Here is an 18,399-nt window from a genome sequence, read left to right as displayed (position 1 = left end):
AGAGTTTCTCACTACATTACGTTATAGTGAGAAACTCTATGTCGCTGCGAGCCTGGCTTGCGCGCTATCAGCTTGACACAGCATTCCCGACAGGAAAGTAGCCAGCGCCGAATTTCCAAGAGGAAACGCAAGCAAGGCAGATTATAATGGTAATCTGCCTTGCTTTCGTTTCCTCTCTTGAAAACTCGGCTATCGCTACTTTCCTATCGGGAATGCTGTCAAGCTGATAACGCGCAAGCCGTTCGTGACTGGGAAGTACCGGGCTCGCAGCTTTAAAGAAAGGAAATGCGGGCAAGACAGACAACGATTACCATTGTGGGACAAGATAAGCACCAAAGGGCGCAATTTTTTTTAAGTGTGTACACTTCAAACAGCTGCACCCTTTGGGCTGTATATCTGTCCCACAACGATAATAGTAATCTGCCTTGCCTGCCTTTCCTTTTTTGAAAACGCTGCGCTGGCTACTTTCCTATCGAGAATGCCATGTCATGCCCCAAAGAGTGCAAAATTTTTTAAGAGTATAGTACAATTGTAGTTGCATTATATCTGAAATAACAGGTTAGCGAAATTTAGATTTCTCCAGTGAACTCGCTGAAGCAACCTCCCGCTTAAAGTAGGCAGGACCTTAATAATGGCCAGTTCTGCAACAAGGTCAGCATAACTTGTCCTTTGAGGTAAAAGGTCAAATGTGCATTGTCCCTTTACAAACAGAAAACAGGACACACAAACAACCAATGCATGGCTGCTTTTCTTTAATTGGTGCAATGAGTGTTGCATATTTTTTACAAGACGTCTTTGATCTGTACATGGTACATATGCTGCTGTCATGCAATGTCCGAACCATCATCTTCGTCTTGGCTACTTTCTTGCTCAGAACCAGCTTCTCCATCTTCTACACCAGAGTTCTCGTCTGCTTCGCTCTGGCTTCTTTCACCGTCCGACAGTTCCCAGATGTTGCTCTGAAACCAGGAGACTCAATTAACAGCTTTGCTAAATTTTGCACTAAGTTCGCATAGACAGGAAAGACCATTGGCAAGAGCGGAAATTAAAAAAATAGGTCACCTGCCATGGTTGTTCAGTGGCTATGGTGTTGGGCTGCTGAGTATGAGGTCGCGGGATCAAATCCCGGCCATGGCAGCCGCATTTCGATGGGGGCAAAATGCGAAAACACCTGTGTACTTAGATTTAGGTGCATCTTAAAGATCCCCAAGTGGTTGAAATTTCCAGAGTCCTCCACTAGGTCGTGCTTCATAATCATAAAGTGGTTTTGGCATGAAAAACCCCATACTAATCTATTTTTTTTAAGTAGGTCGCATGGGGTAAGCCTCAACAGGGGCGTGAGAAGACCATGTCACAAACAGAAAAAGAAACCATTAGGTGCCTAGTCGGAAGGGGTCTCCAAGATGGATTACAATGTATTCTAAAAGAGCAAAAGATTGAACTTAGCAAGGTATAAGAACTTCTAATGAGTCACAATGGCATACGTACAAGAAAATACATTGACATGTGAAATACACAGATACTGCTGCTGTGGTTTCAGTGCGAAATTAAAGAAACTGAAGCTTGGACTTTTATGTTCCATTATAGTAAAATAATGTCCTACTGTGAAATTAACGAAAATGGGGCTTTGAAAGAACACATTATCATTATCAACTAACTTGGCACTTCACTTTAGTGTCCTGTTAAAGGGCAACGAAATTTCACTTTGCCTAAGTTGGTTACATATGGTACGCATATACATTGGAAGCAACCTTGGCAAAGCTGCAGGGCTGGCAATCCATCTAATTTTCTTAGAAGCTTTTACATAGCACCTAGTCCCAGCAAATCACCTTGCGACATTTTACAGCGCGAATCAAGCAGCCACATAATCTCGGAGGCCATAATGCTGAGGAACTTTTAATGGCCCATTCCTGCGGCGGCAGTGGCATACCTGAGCGAACGAGCACAACAGCAAAAGATGAAAGAGAAAATATGGAGCGGAAGGTGAAAGACACGAGGCACGCACGGTGGAGACCAGTGAAAGCGGCCCCTTCAGTGACATACGCGTGGAAAACTGGTTTCATGCGGACTCGCCCAACAGCCTGATGCCTACTAGTATATGGTCTCCTTGCGTCAGCTCTTGCTCGTGCTTGTTTGGTCTCATTTGTGCACACTTCAACTGTCATGGCTTATGATTGTTTTTAATCTGATTGCATGCGCTATGCGAATTTTGTAGTCCTTTCTGGAAGCCAAGTGACATCAGTGATTACACTAGAACCTTTGACGAGTCATGTATAAATGCAGACACGCTTGACCTGCTGATCAGATTTTCGATGATTGCTGACTCTGCTACATGTCTCTCTCAAATCTTTAGCCTCAATATATTGCGAAATGAAACACATAAGGAGCTGCGCTCAAATATCGCATTAGGGAGTATCGTAATCGTTGGTGAATATTATTCTTCCAGTTTCAAATATATATATATATATATATATATATATATATATATATATATATATATATATATATATATATATATATATATATATATAAAGGCTATTTCTGTGAGCTTTTGGTGATACCTACACTCATATTCTAAACGTAAAACTTTGCACGGAAGCTGTTCTATTATACACTATCTAAAATTAGGCTTTGTATTTGGTCCAAAATTTTATTGCACTTGCCCTTTAATGAACGGGTAACATTGCAAGCTGAAAGCAGTCATCATTAATGTGAAATGATGCCGTGACACAAACACATATGCCCATAAACGTTCTGCGTACTGACCTCTTCTCCGTCGGTGTCTGGGCCCTCTGGGTCCTGGTCCATGTCATCATCTGACGAGTCTTCAAGAGGGGGGCAAACAAGAGCCAGTTTATAGTCAAAGTAGCATTCCACCAAATGAGATGCTCGGTAAAAATTTAGGAAGAAGCTGTAGCTTGGGGGCTCCCATCTAAATGGATGGGAAAGTCGTTTTTCTCGGCCACTGAAGCACCAAATTTGATGAGGTTTGTTGCATTTAAAAAAAGAAGTTAAAATCTAGTGACTGTTGCTTGCGTATTTTTTATTTTGGTCGTCAGTCTTTAAATAAAGATTGACGAAAATGGCAAACTTTCAGAAATAACAAACTATCAAGCTTACAACTCTAACTCAGCAATGAAAAACGATATCACAATTCTGTAAATCGCACCTAATAGTACATGTAAAACGGACAAAATGGATGTAGTATACATGGCTCTCAAGTATAGCACTATTATTTGAGTAGGAACTTTGCAAAACCCTCGTAAATAATAACAAATGCATGTAAGATACAAATTGTTTTATCAAATTTGTCCGCTTTGAATGCTCTAACAGATGCAGCTTACAGAACTGCGATACATTTCTGTTATTGGTACAGAGTTACGAATTTGTAAACTTTGTGCTATCATTTTTTTCATACCTACAGTATATATTTTTTTATTTCTTTTAAAAAGCTCAAGCTGTTAACGTCACTAGAATTTAACTTCCTCTCTCAAAAGAAACTAATTTAATTTAAATCAGCCCAGTGGTTATTTCAGAAAAGTGTTTCTGTGTCTCATACATATTCGAATAGGCGGCATCGGTGTTGGGCACAAGCTAAAGCTTCCTCTAAAGTTTCAAAAAAACTAACTGGTAAGAAAAGAATGCATACCATCATTCACGAGGCAGAGAGGCTCGGTAGGCAATTCCACAGCCTCGTGCCTTGTTGCCACCTGTGGATTGAAGCGTAACAACCACCGTTAAACTTTAATCCTCAGACACTGAACATGGTATCATCATGAATTGGTACCAACTTGCTCATTGCACTCAGCTTATTAAAATAACAGGGCCTGCATCAACCTTTAACCAAAAGAGAGAGAAAGGTTTTCAAGGTTTTCCAAGGCCCTGAGAAAACATTTTCGAGGATTAGAGCACTGTGATGCCTAACAGCTTCAAAAGAGAACACTGTCTAAAACAATGGGCAAAATTTTTGTACTGCACACAAAACAGGAAAAGGAAAAGTACTCGCTAAACCTTTGTTGCATAACGGAACATGATGGCTCCCTACCACAAAGATGATAATAAGAGGTGATAATAACGCTTGACTCTTGGCACGCATAAACCTTTCAGTCAGATGCACAGATTAAATCCACTAAGCTTAGCCAAAAGCAAAATTCAAGGATCTTCAAGCACTTCATGGAACTTGAGGGCCCCACAGGCCTTGAAAATTGCAGTTTCACATTCAAGGTTTTCAAAGACCGCCATTAACTCTGGAAAAAAAACTTGTGTTAATAAAATTCACTTTTTTCCCCTTAATTTCAGACAGGTGTGCAAGAGCAACGTGGGAGTGACAGGCCTGCAGGAAATGAAGCTGACTCACTGCCTTACTGAAAAGCTCTTATGTAACTTCTCTGCATGGCACTGTGATGGATGCCGGTGTGAAGGGCCACATGAGAAAGAAATACACTGACATGTTTTCAAATTTGTAAAAACAGTGCCGCACACTTTTCACAGGTGTAAAAGGATGACACCCAGCAAGCACGAAATTTGCGAAACAGCCCCCCACGACCACTGGTGAGGCACGCTATGCAAGTCGGCTGCAGAGAAAAGCCTACCGAGTTTCTTTTCAATATGTTTGATCGATAGCCGCTCGCTGTGGGAGCATACAAACTCTATGGTGACTCAACCTTAAGTCGAGGAACAGCCTCTGTGTTTAGCAAATCATGCGCAGAAAAACAGGAAGTAGTGAGGGTCACGTGAACATCCCAGACAAAAATGAAACTGTGTGCCATGGTGATGGGCAGTGGGCAGAGCGTTTTGGTCACCGCAGAGAGGATGAAGGGCGATCTCTGATAGCAAATAGCTTTGCTTCTACAAAACGCATTCAAATACTTTACGCTGCAAGGTATTACTATGATGGTCCAGTTTAATGGCAAATACATTTGACAACTTTTTTAAGCGCTGCCAAGGCCCCTTTAATGCTAAAAGAATTTTCGCAAACAGTATGTGTGCTTGACTGAGTAAATGCACAAGCCATAGAAGCCAGATATACATTACATATTCTAAAAATCTCAAGGATTGGTAATTTACAAGCATGTGATAGCATGAATTAATGTTGCCAAGAGCTTGAAACTGGTTCTTGACGAGAGGGCGATGTTAGTAAATCGCAGTGAAGCAATGTCTGTTGTTCTAATGCTAAAATTTTTTAGGTGCTTCTTGTCACAGTACCCAGTTTTATGCTTTGTGATGATGGAATTTTAATAGCCCTCCTGTTGCTAGACATTTTTTAAAGATAGTCTGATAAAAGACTTTGTTTAGATCACTACGGTTGACTTCCACTTATTCAACCCTGACAGGACTGATGAAATTGATTGACTTGTCCAGCGGGTCGAAATAAACAAAATGAAAAAAAACACACACACACACACACACACACACACAATGCCCTGCTGATTCGTTTGGCAGTATTTGACGAATTCTAAATACCCCTGAATAAAACACAGAAAGTGCGCCCACTTTCTATGTGTCCAAACCAACAAGCTAACATAAAAATGATATGAAAGCTCCCAAACATGGTAGAAATCTAATTCGCACCCAATTATTTAGCAAGAAATAAGGGCAAAGGTCTGTGTGCACAATGGTGGCTGGTTTTCTAAAGTAAGCTTTGCCACAATACATCTGTGCTATGTGATAAAGCATACAAATGCCACGAAGGTGGTTTAAGAAGAAGTTTATTCTTTCTTTCAACATACAAAAGAAAGTGAAGCAAGAACTAAAGGCATATAGCCTGACAAGGGCTCTTGCTACAGATAGCATTTCAAGCAGAGAAAGCCCACAAACAAGAAATGAAATGTGATGCAATTCCACTGTATATATAGACACAAATTGTACAAATATAAAGCAATATTCACGTATACGGTCTAAATGCACTCTAATACATAAGAATACTGAGAACAATAATTTTCGCTCAAGATAACTCAGACAATTACTTAAAACAGTTTTCTTTTTTTTTCACATATAGTGTATACATGCATACACTTAAAGTATTCGAGACACCCAAAAATGAAATAAAGTAAAATTTCCATGAAAACACAGAAAAAAATATCAATTTTGAACAGGATCATAATCTAATACTAACCTTCTGTTGATGTTGTTGTTGATGTGCTCATTAAAGTTAATTTCCTGCCCTATTCCATTTAACAAAATGAGAACTGGATAGTTTATATGCTGTCTACCACATAACTAGTTCTAATTTTTGGCGACCTTAGGATGTTTCTTCTCAGGCAATACTGTGGTGTAGGTTTAATTGATGCAATTCTGTATAAGTGATCTTTTTTATATGCTGTATTAGTTTATATGTATATACCTGGGTTATATTCAGTATTTCATACTTAAGAAACAATTGATGAGTACGTAATCCCTGCGGTCGTCCGTGATAGTTGTTGAAAATTTCGCAAAAGCCGTTTCTGTAATACAGTAATTTTAGATAAATTCTGGTTGCTTGTAGTACTCCATACTAAGCAGCAGTATCATAATCTGGCATGAAATAGTGTGTAATAGAGCACCTTCTTTAACCACAATGGCAGCAACTCGCTATGATTAAAGAGGCAGCCAACAGCTTTACTTAGTTCTGCCGTTAACTTTTCAACATGTGTATTCCGACATAGGTCTTTCTGAAACCAGACACCTAAAAATTTCTACGCCTCTATTTCCTCTATTTTAGTGTCATTAAATAGTATTGTTATGTGTTCGTTAAAAGGCTTACTTCTTGGCCCGAAAATATTATATTTAGTTTTAGTTACATTTAATTGTAGTTTATTCTTACATAGCCAAATCGATAATACATTTAAGTACTCATTAGCTAACTGCTGTATATGCAAAAGTGTTCTTGCCATGATAAAAACGTTAGCATCATCAGCCTAGATCATTAAACTCTGGCAATTTGGTAATTCAGCTAGATCATTTATATATAAATTAAACAGTAATGGCTCAAATATTGACCCTTGGGGTACCCCTCTGATTATTTAAAATTTTTGCGACACATCGGTTTTGAAGGTAGCCTGTCTGTAAGGCAATTTTTCATTACGTCAAGTGCAATTCCTCGGATGCCATAACAAGTGAGTTTGGGCAGCAGCATGTCATGAACAACCGAATCAAAAGCTTTCTGAAGGTCTAAAAAGAGACCCACTGTGTATAGTCTATTTCCTATGTTGTTTATTATCCTGTGCTTCACGTCCAGTAGTGCCTGCTTGGTAGAGAAATTTTTTACGGGAAGCGAAACTGCTATTCAGACAAGATTTTATGTTTCTCCAGAAAACTTGTTAAACAATCTCTGGTAATGGTTTCAAACAGTTTAGATAACACCGAAAGTACAGAGGTCAGCCTATAATTATTAACATTTGCATCTCCAATCTTTTTCATCACTGGACATATCCTGGCTATCTTAATATCCTCTGGAAATACACCAGACAATTAATAATGTGCACCAAAGGTTTGCAAATAATATCTAAAACATGCTTAATAGTTTCAGCTTTAATGTTATCATATCCTACAGATGTATGATTCTTAAGGTTTCTTATTGATCTTTATACCTCAATGTAGGTCGTTCGCGATAAAGAAAAAGAGTTCACTATGCTACGTCTTCTGAAGATGAATGCATTGTCTCTTCGGTTGCCAGTGGAAGGCACTAACTATAAAATGTGCGTTTAATGTAGTGGCTGTAGTAATAGCACCTTGGGCGGTTGGCAGCTGTACTGCATGATTGGAAGCTGTCCTGTGGGTAAGATTGTTAAGCTTGTGCCGGATTTTTTTTTCGTTGCTGCAAATACGTGAAAATAGTGATTTATAATACTCTGACTTTGCTTTCGTGCGCCCGCTGCCAAGAGCAGCATGTGCGTGGTTAGCGCATGGTTTGGCAGAAAACAATGTGCGCACGGAGCCAAAAACAGCATGCGCGTTGACTATTTAATTTGTTTCTGAATTGTTTGAACTCGGTAAGTTTACAAATACGTTGGTTTCATAGCCAATGGTATACCGTGCAGGCAATATCCAGCTCAATTATCCCCAAGGGCAAAGGTGAGTGTTAAGAGTTGGGTAGACACCATAATCAGACATTGAGAGCTACGGTTATTGCTTGAAAACCTTTTTAGGGCAGGCTGGAAACAGGTGTTTCCAATGGGTGATGACGTGTGTTCAATGCATCCAGTGTCTTCTAAGTTCCACCGAGATGGACGCTGCTGGGTCGCCATTGGGGCCACCAGTGGAGTCAGCCATGTGCGAGCTGACTGGTCAAGTTCGAATTGCCCGGCAAAGGCATATTTTAGAATAAAAATAATTCAAGTTTGGGCCCATAAATATGCATGGCCGCCGTCTGGGACCTTCGGTTGAGATCGAATTAATGGACGTCTACTCGATTCAATTTGGAAACTACCCATTCAGTCATTTTTTATTATTTGGTGCAACTAATACTCGAGAGTACATCTGTAGGCGTTAGTTGTCCTTTTCAAAGGGACACTAAAGAGAAACACTTAAATCAGTCAATCAATTATTTTTTGAAAGCTCTTTTTTCGACAATTTCGAACAGTAATATGTTGGTTATCAAAAGCAAAAAATGAATGTCAAAAATTTGTATTTTCTTTTTTTCATTTCTGGCTGAAACCCATGTGTGCCTGTAGACATCTGTGTGAATGATTTCAAGGTAGCAATGCTAAATTCAGTCAGTCGCGTTTTTTAGAATACAATGTAGAAAATCTACTCCAAACTACTTGAAGCAACCGTTGATGCGGAACTGCTTGGTACGATAGTTCGCTGAACCAAGGGTCATGATCTCTAGCCCGCTAATCATGCACGGCATATCACAGTCACCACTGCTACACTCAATTAAGCTGCAGGTGGCATTCAGGGTTAACTGTCGCTAAAGTGGGCGCATGAGTGGTCTCACACGAGTCCCTGCCATCACCTCATGGCACAATGTCGGTGAATTCGTCTTCCGTGTGTACGATGTCTGCACGTCTGCTTCTATGCACACAATTAGTTAGCCTAGTTTGTCACTTCCACTGCTTTCTTCGTACATTAGCTGAAACGTGCACGTGGCCAAGACTTTTCATGCGGTTGGGAATCGTATGCACATCACACACTAGTGGTGCAGAAAAAGTGACAACACATGACATGTGATGCAGCTGGTACTTAAACCGGAAAAACCAGAAAGGAAGAACAAAAGTGGCATCTTTATTATTGATGAAGATGGCGATGCTCTGACTCGTTTCCCCGTATTGCATGGAAAAACATAAAATTAAAGCACACCGCCACACAACATAGGCACTTTACACAGCTGTATGGCATATCAGCACCTGCATCGGGAATTCGGCATTTATTCGATTGGTAGTGTCTGAATCGCAGGATCATCGACAACTCTCTCAAAGACCGATCTCGAAGGACATGTATTCTACTACAAGCGCCAGGAGCAATCAACGTTATTAGATAGGAGCTGGAAGCACATCACGGCCATCATATATCTGACACTACCTCCGAGATATGCATAGCCAGAAATGCATCGCAGGATGTCAGTCTCGGTGGCCACATGAAACTACGAATTATCTGGATGGATGTGCATGGGCTTTTCAAGGTAACTGCTACGATTAGCATTGCAAATTACAGGACTACACAAATTCTATGAATTAATCAAATTTTCAAATAAACCGAAATCGCATTATTGAGGTTTCACTGCATAAACTCATGACATACAGCTGCAGCTACAATGGCTATGCTGATGGGGGTGCACAGTAATATATTCCATAACACCACAGAAACATTAACATTCCATGCATTTTGTCTAACTGTTCACTCCTAATTCACCGCTAATTGTTTTCAGTCATTCAAAAGGTGACCATGCCGACTGCCCTGCGCTTTCATGCATGCAAGTTAACTTTGCTAGCAAATCTTAGAATAAAATAGAGGCAAGACTTACAGTCACACCGACCTGACCATATCACCATGGTGGTTTTTAATGGAGTGATTGTAATTGAAACACGCTATCATGTCGTACTTCCCAGTTGCGTTACCTATAGATGACAAAGCTAACTAAAGAACGCCACTTTCCTGAGCACCCACACACACACAAAAAAAAAAAAAAAAAAGGCAGATTTATGTGTGTACTGCAATCAAAGCCAAATAAAGAAGCACTTCCAGTAGGCCCCTTGTTTCAGTCAGGTGAGCACTTTTCAGCAGGCAACAGGGGACAACATAACTGAGGTGTTGCTCACTCACAACGCCTCACTCACTTAATAATCCTCCGAGAAGTGCATTGGGTTTTATAAAATGGTATGAAAAGGGTAAGGAATGTACCTGTGCCATGATGAGGTCCACCTTGCCCCTGAGCCTGCAGACCTTCTCGAACATTTCGGTCCGAGCTTCGAGCAGCTCAAGCAGCGGTTTGAGTAGTGTACCGGCCTCCTTGCACTGTACAAAAAGAAAACATTCTCTGTCGGGCATCTCTGCTGTCCTGTCGCATCCCAGTAAGTGATGAGGCAAGGCGCACCAATGAACAAAGACGAACTACAAGGAATGTGTCTCAACTCAAAACATAATCTACGTCTCCAAGGTCCACAGCTGGGGCTTCATCCTTTCACTCAAAACCAAGAAAACAACGTTGCAAGCCGACAGGAAGAAAAATGATTTTCTTGCAGATGGACACAAAAGGCTAACAACTAACTAGTCTCACACATCTAACAACTAACACACTAACTAGTCGAGTGATTGTTGAGCACCCTTTTCTAAAGCCATGCTGAAACTTGGTCAAGGTTGAGTGTTGCCCTAGGCAATCATTTATGCAATATGTGGTGACGTGTTCAATTGTAGTGTAACGTGATAATGTCAGTGGAATGGGTTCATAGTTTTTTAACTAAATTCAGGCGTTTCTTTTTGTAGAAAAACCACAATCTGACAGATAGGCCATCTGGGGTTCTTTAACGTGCACCCAATGCGTGTAACACAAGCATTTTTTAAATTCTGGCCCAATCGGAATGGGGCCGCTGTGGCTGGGAATGAACCCACGACGATGTGTTTAGCAGCACAACGCCATAGCCACTGGGCTATTATGGTAGGAGGTAGTTTCTTCATTTAATTTAATTTTAATGGTAGTCCTCAATTAAATAAAGATTTCAATGTGGGCTGCTTACCGTCATCAGGTAGGAGGTGTGCGTTGAAACCACCGTCTTGGTCCACTTCATGTAAGGGTACACCCTGCAACCAAAAGGCAGGTCACACAATGTCCTGACAAACAATGAGGCCACAATTTGCATGACGTAGAATAATGAAGAATAATCACCCGCTACACGTCAGCGTACTTACGCTGCCAGTGCATAGCAGACGAGCTGCATGTAATAAGCATTTTAATTAGCCTTGTGCAAGAAATACATGTACTATGCATATATTGTGGGAAATTGTTGGAATTTACAGGAGCATTTTATCTGTAATTGTGTACCTACTAATCAAAAACAATTTTGACTTTTGTTGTAAGAGAACTAGTGAAATTCTTAAGCAAAGTTGCATTTGTGAAACTATATTATAGTTCTGCATTAATGAGTGTTTGCAATCTTATTACTTTCTTGTTGCGTTTTCTTTTTCATTGTGGTATGACCTTGCTCCATATAAATATGTACTGACATTTTATTTTATTTTCATATCCTTGAGCCCATACCCACCTTTCCAATATGGCTATGAGTTCAATCAATCAGTGAACTTTTATAAGACTGTAAATAATATTCATGAGCCATTCAATGTGTGAAGGTGGATGACTAGCGAAACTGTTTAGCACACGACACAGAGGTGATACAGAATTTCGAACAAAGGTACGAACTCATTTACTGTCTTGATGGGTGGTCACTGTGACGAAAGGTACGCATGCACATGTATTGTCTCGATCGGTGGTCATTATTTCACTTGCACATGTGATCACATTCTTTGATAATGTTAAATCGATGCACGCACGCCACTGGGTGGGTTGGTTGGGACAGATTGGTGCGGCATCGCAAGCGATGTGTGTGCAACACGACACACGTAAGCCACTCCCTTTTTGGTCCCAACTTATCCACATTGAAATCACCGACAACCATCACAGGGGTAGTGTCATTGCAACTAACCCATGCAAAGTGAGTAGCCATGGGACCTACGGGGCTATGAGCAATTGCATTTTTTGCTTGCTTGGGGGGGGTATGAGCCTTTGATCATGACAGTTTTTGACATGCTGTTCTGTATGTTGTATGCCTAATTAGAACGAATGTAAGCACTGTTCGCTTCACTTGGCCGAGTGCTTGCAGCCTCTGCCTTACAGGGCTATGAGCCATTGCATACTTTGCTTGCTTACGGGGGTATGAGCCATTGATGATGACAGTTTCTGTTCATGGAGAACAAAAATGCACGGGACCCTAGCCACATACAGCTTCGCTGTAAAGCTGAAAAACTGACCCAGATCCACGACTGTGCATCCGTTGCTGCAGCTCCTTCAACAAGGACATGACGCTGGACAGTGGCAGCCTCCGCACCGTGTTGCGCAGCAATGCCTCATCCGTCCGCTGGAGCACGCTCTGAAACAAAGGTCCTTCCCATCATTTCAACGGCAGTCAGAGAGTGTGCAAGGCTGCGTTCTAATTCAGCGTAATAAAAACAGCAACATAGGTCACCTGGAGACCTTCCCCGTAATCCTGATGACTTGACTGAAACCGTGCGCCAATCAATTTAATCCAAACACAGCATACTGTATTTACTCAAATGAAACATGCACATTTTTAAGGAAAAAATTTACTAAAAATGTGCACTTTACATTTGAGCACAAAACAAAAACTGAAAAGTGACACGCTATCGTCCTTGGCATTAACATTTTTACAATCTAACCTACACGTTGTGTGCAACTTGGGGAGCTGTGGTAGCTTCTTGCGCGCTACGTAATTCCATCAGGCAACCGTGTGGTTTAAGATGTTTAGAAGACGCGATACCTTGAGTGCCACAGACGGCACCAAAGGTGAGGTACCCTGGGACTGTCGATACTAGTAGTGATAAGGAGGCTTTCGACACCAAAGAAGAGCGATGCCCTGTCTACTGTCACTCAGATGTGATAAATTTACTTTTCACAGGTGAGAACAAATCGCCATTACCCTCTCTCAGTCTCTCTTACTGTGACAAACTGGTGAGTGAACAAATGAGGGCACTGCATTTTGAAATTCTGTCACTGAAAATTGGGTGTGCGTTGCGTTGAAAGGGGTGTTAGAATCAAATAAATATGGTACTTCAAAAAGGCTTCATGCAAAGTTCAAGCGAAGGCTAGGGGGTTGGTACCTTTTATTTCAAGCAAAAGGGAAAGATGGAGGATCGGCACACATGTGTTGCCACAACAATTTTTAGAGAATTTTTGAAGTGCGTTAAGTTTGAAAAAAAAAAATTTTTACCAAGCGTCACATGCATACATAGATGTATAGGCCCCTGACATTGTGCTGCAATTTCATTCCACTGCAATAAATTTCTGCAAGCCACTAGTACATGGCACTAGTTAATCTCCTGTCGACGATGGCATCATCATTGTATCCCGCCGGATCGTGATCACGCGACACAGAACCAGTGTGCTTCAAGCGCATCCTGTATTTCGACGTTATTGGCTGTGCTTAGGAGTGTTCTTTAGCTGCATCGTGCTTTCAGGTGCACAAAGAGGGCACCAGTACAAGAAGTGTGTGGATGGATTTGGAACGCATGGCATGCACTCTCTTTCAAGACGAATAAGATAACTCAGTCACAAGACTACTCTTGCAAAGCACATGCTTGCAAAGCACATGCATTCACCACCAAAACATAGTGCATCACATTGTGGAATAAAAAAATAATAATAAATGATAATAAAATAAAAGTACTATATGGACACTACGTGATTTGACATAACCTGACCTACAATGTTGCAGCTGCAATACATGGAGTTGTTCAGTAGATGTCACTGACCAACAGCAATGTTGCTGTGAAAAGCACAGAGCAAGAGATTTCTACAACTGCTTTTACTCATGTTGCTTCCACACCGTTGCCTGCAGAGTATGAAACGGAACACAGCAAAGGTATAGGGCCTGACATGCTTGCAACAGTCCCCAAAGCCCTTGTTCCAAATGTAGCCAATGGGAAGGTCTATTTGCGCAGAAGACTTTCTCACGACCTCAAGAAATAAGCTGGCTACAACACGCATATGTATTCGAATGTAGGCCAATACTTTTTCTAGAACCAAAAAACAATAAAAAAACCACCCATCACAAGACATTAACACCAGCCCATGGCCACAATATTTTGGGCACTATATTACAAGATAGCTGAGACCTGGTAGCATGCTGCCTGGTCGCGGAGCCTATGATTGCAGCTGACTGCTTGATGCGAGGCATTTTATTTTAAAATAGTACTGGCAAGGACAGTGCACCATGAGAAGAAATCAGTGACAAAGATGCCAGCGATGTCTGTGAAGACAACAAGTGAACATTGCACACGCTTGTGATGAGTGCCAGAAAGTGCAATAAAATACATGTTCTTTTCACAGTCAAATTCCCTTTTGTGTTCAGCTTAGATGCGGGAAATTTTTCCTTCTTTTTTTTCCACCCCGACTTTCCAAGTTTCGGGGATTGGCCTGAAATAGAAGCTGAACTAGATTTGAGTGAGTATGTGGTCACACCAGAACAACGAGAGACGTAACTGCAGAGAAAGGCAAAGCCTCACGTTTAGCAGCCTGGGGTCCTCGCTCTGCAGGCCCTGCAGCAGCAGCTGCGACAGGTTGTCCGCCCGCGGGGGCTCCTTGCCGCTCGCCTGTGCGACGGCCAGAAGCCGTTCCTCCATGGGCAGCTGCGCCAGTGCCACATAGAAACGTCACACCTCTGCATGAACTTTGCAGCTCTGTTCATCCAGGAATGAATTCACGAAACATCAGGTGCACTCATAAGATTTGTTCGATTTGCCCTGCACCTCGTGAACCGGTAGCTCACTCCAGTTCACCGCCAGTTCCCTGCATTTGGGCAGAACCAGCCTGGCAACTTGTGCGCAAGCCCCACACTACCTTTCCCACCGATGCAGGGAATGCTGCGAACGTGTTCTGCACGAAGCCCGCACTGAGAGAAACGAATAGCAAGGTGCAGCAACTCCTGAACCAGGGAAGAGCAGGCGAATCGAACGGACCTATGGTTTACATCAGGCACTGCGCTATTTATTGCATAGATTCCACTACGAAACGACCTTCATAAATGTACTAAATATGTGAAGATAAAAAAAGAAGAAAAAAAGAAAGAAAAGAAAGAAAGAAAGAAAGAAAATGAAGCTAGATTAAAGCCCAGCAAAGACACACTTTTATGCAGTCCAGAGGCAAATATTACACTAATGACGCCACAGATACTAGAATAGAGAAACCACTGATAGTGCGGGCCTACTAACAAGGGAACCTCCTACATTCTAGTTCTTTTCCAAGTTTTATTTCAAAAGGCCTCTCTAATCAGAGATCATGGCAAGCCTGTTTCTGTGTGGGGAATGAGCAAGAACGAAAAGAAAAGGAAGTATAGTCAACAGCTACGAGTGGGGATGCAAAGATAACCAAACATTTTCGAAATAAACATTTTTATTCAGTTTTAAAGGAAAAACAATTTAGTTGCTTTCAAAGTAGTCTCCTTGAGCTGCAATGCGCTTGTTAAAGGGACACTAAAGGTTACCAGAAAGTCAAGTTAATGTGGTAGAGCAATGTTCTAGAACGTCTAAGGCGTCAATCTAATCGCAAACAGAACTTTTGTAACCGAGGAATTGAGGTAAATGCATGACACGATTTGAGACCCCCCAGCGACATTCCGGTACTAGCCCGATGACGAAAGCACTCCTCATAATTTGTGTTACTAATACTCCATTACTCATATTAAAAATATAATTTCATTCGATAATAAGACGGAAGAAAATGCTACTTGTCTGTGTCTATTCGATTCTAAGAAAAAATAACATTTTGACGTTACCCTTCAGTAGTATGGGTGGTCGAAAGGTTTCGTTTTCGCTCGACTCTGCGCCGCGCACTCTTTGGAGTTTCAGTAGTTTCGTTATGGCGTCGTGCTGTGCGGGTTCTGCTGGCTGGCGAAACTTTCGAACAAGCAGTGATAATGCCACGTCCTTGTGATGTCGTGGGAAGCCCTCGTTGCTTTCCCGCTCCGGAGAGCCGGTGTCGAGGCCGCCGTCGTAGTACGCAACGACGCCGGCAGCGCGAGCCCTCAGCAGCAGGTCGCGCTCGTCAGTGCTCAAATAGCTGAAGTTGAGCCCAGCATCGCGAGCCAATCTGTCGTTGATGAGCGTCGAAGTTTGCGTCATAGAATAAAGTACAAGCTTATGCTCGCGCGTTTCTCCTTCCGCTAGCCACCATACTCCCGCTTTCGCTCTGCTGTCGGCTCTGTTTCTGGCCGCACGTTTGCGTTTTGCGCAGAAAAGCCGTAGCACCGTCTGCGGACGCTGTTCTACTCACCGATGGCGCAACGTCGCTATGAGAGCATGATGTCAGTACTCCTCGATCGGAGGGCGGGCGATTTGAACTGCGCTAGAGGTACGCGGACGCTTCAGAACGCATTTTCTCCTAAAATAAGTCTTTCCTTGGCACGAAACAAGCGTTTCGAGGTTTCTGGGATGGTATTCCAACAGTCCACGTTCACTTAATAGTAACCTTTAGTGTCCCTTTAACTCGCTCTTTTGCACAGTTCGATGCGTCATAGAAATTCCTCATTTGTGATGCTGCCAAGGGGCATGAGTGCATTTACGGCCGGTACATGATCGAATGAGTGCCCCTTCAACCTTTTTTTTTTAACCTCACCTGCAATTCCTCAATCAAAATTTGTTAGCACACACTTCAACTCATGCCTGCATTCTCTGATAACTCGTCGATTGTCATTTGGCAACCTTGGTTGATCTTGGTTTCACATCTAGGAATTTTGCAATCTTGGTTTCACAAATAAAATCAACAATTTCACCTTTCTGACTGGCTGAAGGGCGACCCGAATAATGTTCATTGTCAATGTTTATTTTGCCAACCTTCAATTGACGATACCAGTAGTAGATTTGAGTACGGTTAAAGGCTTGTTTCTTGAAGGCTTCTTGAAGCACTCTACGAGTTTCCATGAACATTTTTTTCCAAAATAAAACAAAATTTTATGCATACAAGCCGTTCTTTACGATCACACATTATGTTTTCAGAGACTTGTCGTAGTTAACTTTTTCAAAACAAAGCGATGCACAGAGTGACTTGCTTCTATGATGGCTTCAGTTAAGGCCCTGACAGCAGAGGGCTATAAGCAAGCTAGACCTGGCGGCGGGACATGGAAGTACACCCATGAGAGGCATCAAAACAAAAGGTAGGTTTTTTGTGGGCCCCCCCCACATACGTGGTCCTCACTAAACAGTGTTGAAGGAGTACAGACTGAAAAATTGTCTTTTTTAAAATTTTATTTTCTAGGGAGCTGTAGACTTCACAACAATGCTGCAAGTATGAACTCCTTGAGAACGGCACAAATAATGAATTACATCGCCTTCTAGTTGACCAGTTCAAAACATGTGCCAAGTACAATGTGGCTTCGGATGTGAAGCAGGAGACCTCATGTCACCGAAATCGGAGGTAGCGGTTACGTGGTATCACGACTCAAGCATGCATGAGTCAGCCAGCCACAGTGGTTAAAGATCATACAATGATTGTGTTGCCAAAAGCTGCCAAATCAGCCTTTCCAAATGTGCACTTCTCTTGGAAACAGACAGCGAGACCCACCGCCTGTATGATCGTGTCGAGTGCTAAGTGAACTTGGCTTTCAGCAGCATGGTCATAATAGCTTTGACTCTTGGCTTGCATAAACCTTGTGGTCAAATAGGCATACAGTCAAAACTTGCAACAACGAAATCGCCTGGGAATGCGAAAAATTTTGCTTTGGTGGGAATTTCGTTGGTACGAGAATAAGACAGAAAAGACAGGAAAATGACTTTCCAAACAAAAATTTATTGCCAAAAGTGGGGAAGCTTATTTTGCCGAGCCTTGCCTCGTAGCAACTTGACAGCTCTGCCTTCGCACCGCAAAAAGTGGTCCATTGCCACGTCGTCACCGTGCTTGCCAAAAAGCAAACGAATTGCATCGAAGGCGTCTAACACATCCCGCGGGTTCGTCTTCTCGTGTTGTCACCTTTGCACACATTGCACTCATGGCCTTGTCGGTCATCTCCTCATGCGCAACAATGCCATCACATTCACGCAAATGAACTTGTCGACGTTGAAGTCACCTGGAACTTCGTTTTCCATGGTGCAAAGATTGCCCCATGCATTGGTCAGTGCTGGCGGTGCTGCGGTTGCAGCACTGTTATCGAGTGCATCCTTGGGCAACTTCCTCCGGCGCCGCTGGATCAGCACACGATG

General features: G+C 42.1%; 1 protein-coding gene across 1 annotated transcript in view; it reads right to left on the bottom strand.

Moving 5' to 3' along the window:
- Positions 1–735: 735 nt before the first annotated feature.
- The window catches only part of LOC142588231 (WD repeat-containing protein 43), a 30,105-nt gene continuing 12,441 nt past the window's right edge, over positions 736–18,399 (bottom strand). Inside the window, exons 11-17 of the mRNA XM_075699792.1 lie at positions 14,713–14,835; positions 12,442–12,560; positions 11,154–11,217; positions 10,321–10,434; positions 3,650–3,710; positions 2,767–2,825; positions 736–959 (exon numbers count right to left, since the gene is read on the bottom strand). Of these exons, the coding sequence (XP_075555907.1) occupies positions 825–959; positions 2,767–2,825; positions 3,650–3,710; positions 10,321–10,434; positions 11,154–11,217; positions 12,442–12,560; positions 14,713–14,835 (675 nt within the window). The 3' untranslated portion in view covers positions 736–824. The remainder of the gene's footprint in view (positions 960–2,766; positions 2,826–3,649; positions 3,711–10,320; positions 10,435–11,153; positions 11,218–12,441; positions 12,561–14,712; positions 14,836–18,399) is intronic.

Source organism: Dermacentor variabilis, chromosome 7, assembly GCF_050947875.1.
Source record: "Dermacentor variabilis isolate Ectoservices chromosome 7, ASM5094787v1, whole genome shotgun sequence".
Lineage (NCBI taxonomy): Eukaryota > Metazoa > Arthropoda > Arachnida > Ixodida > Ixodidae > Dermacentor > Dermacentor variabilis.
Note: the sequence above shows the minus strand (reverse complement) of the source record. Positions and strands in the feature narration are given on the sequence as shown.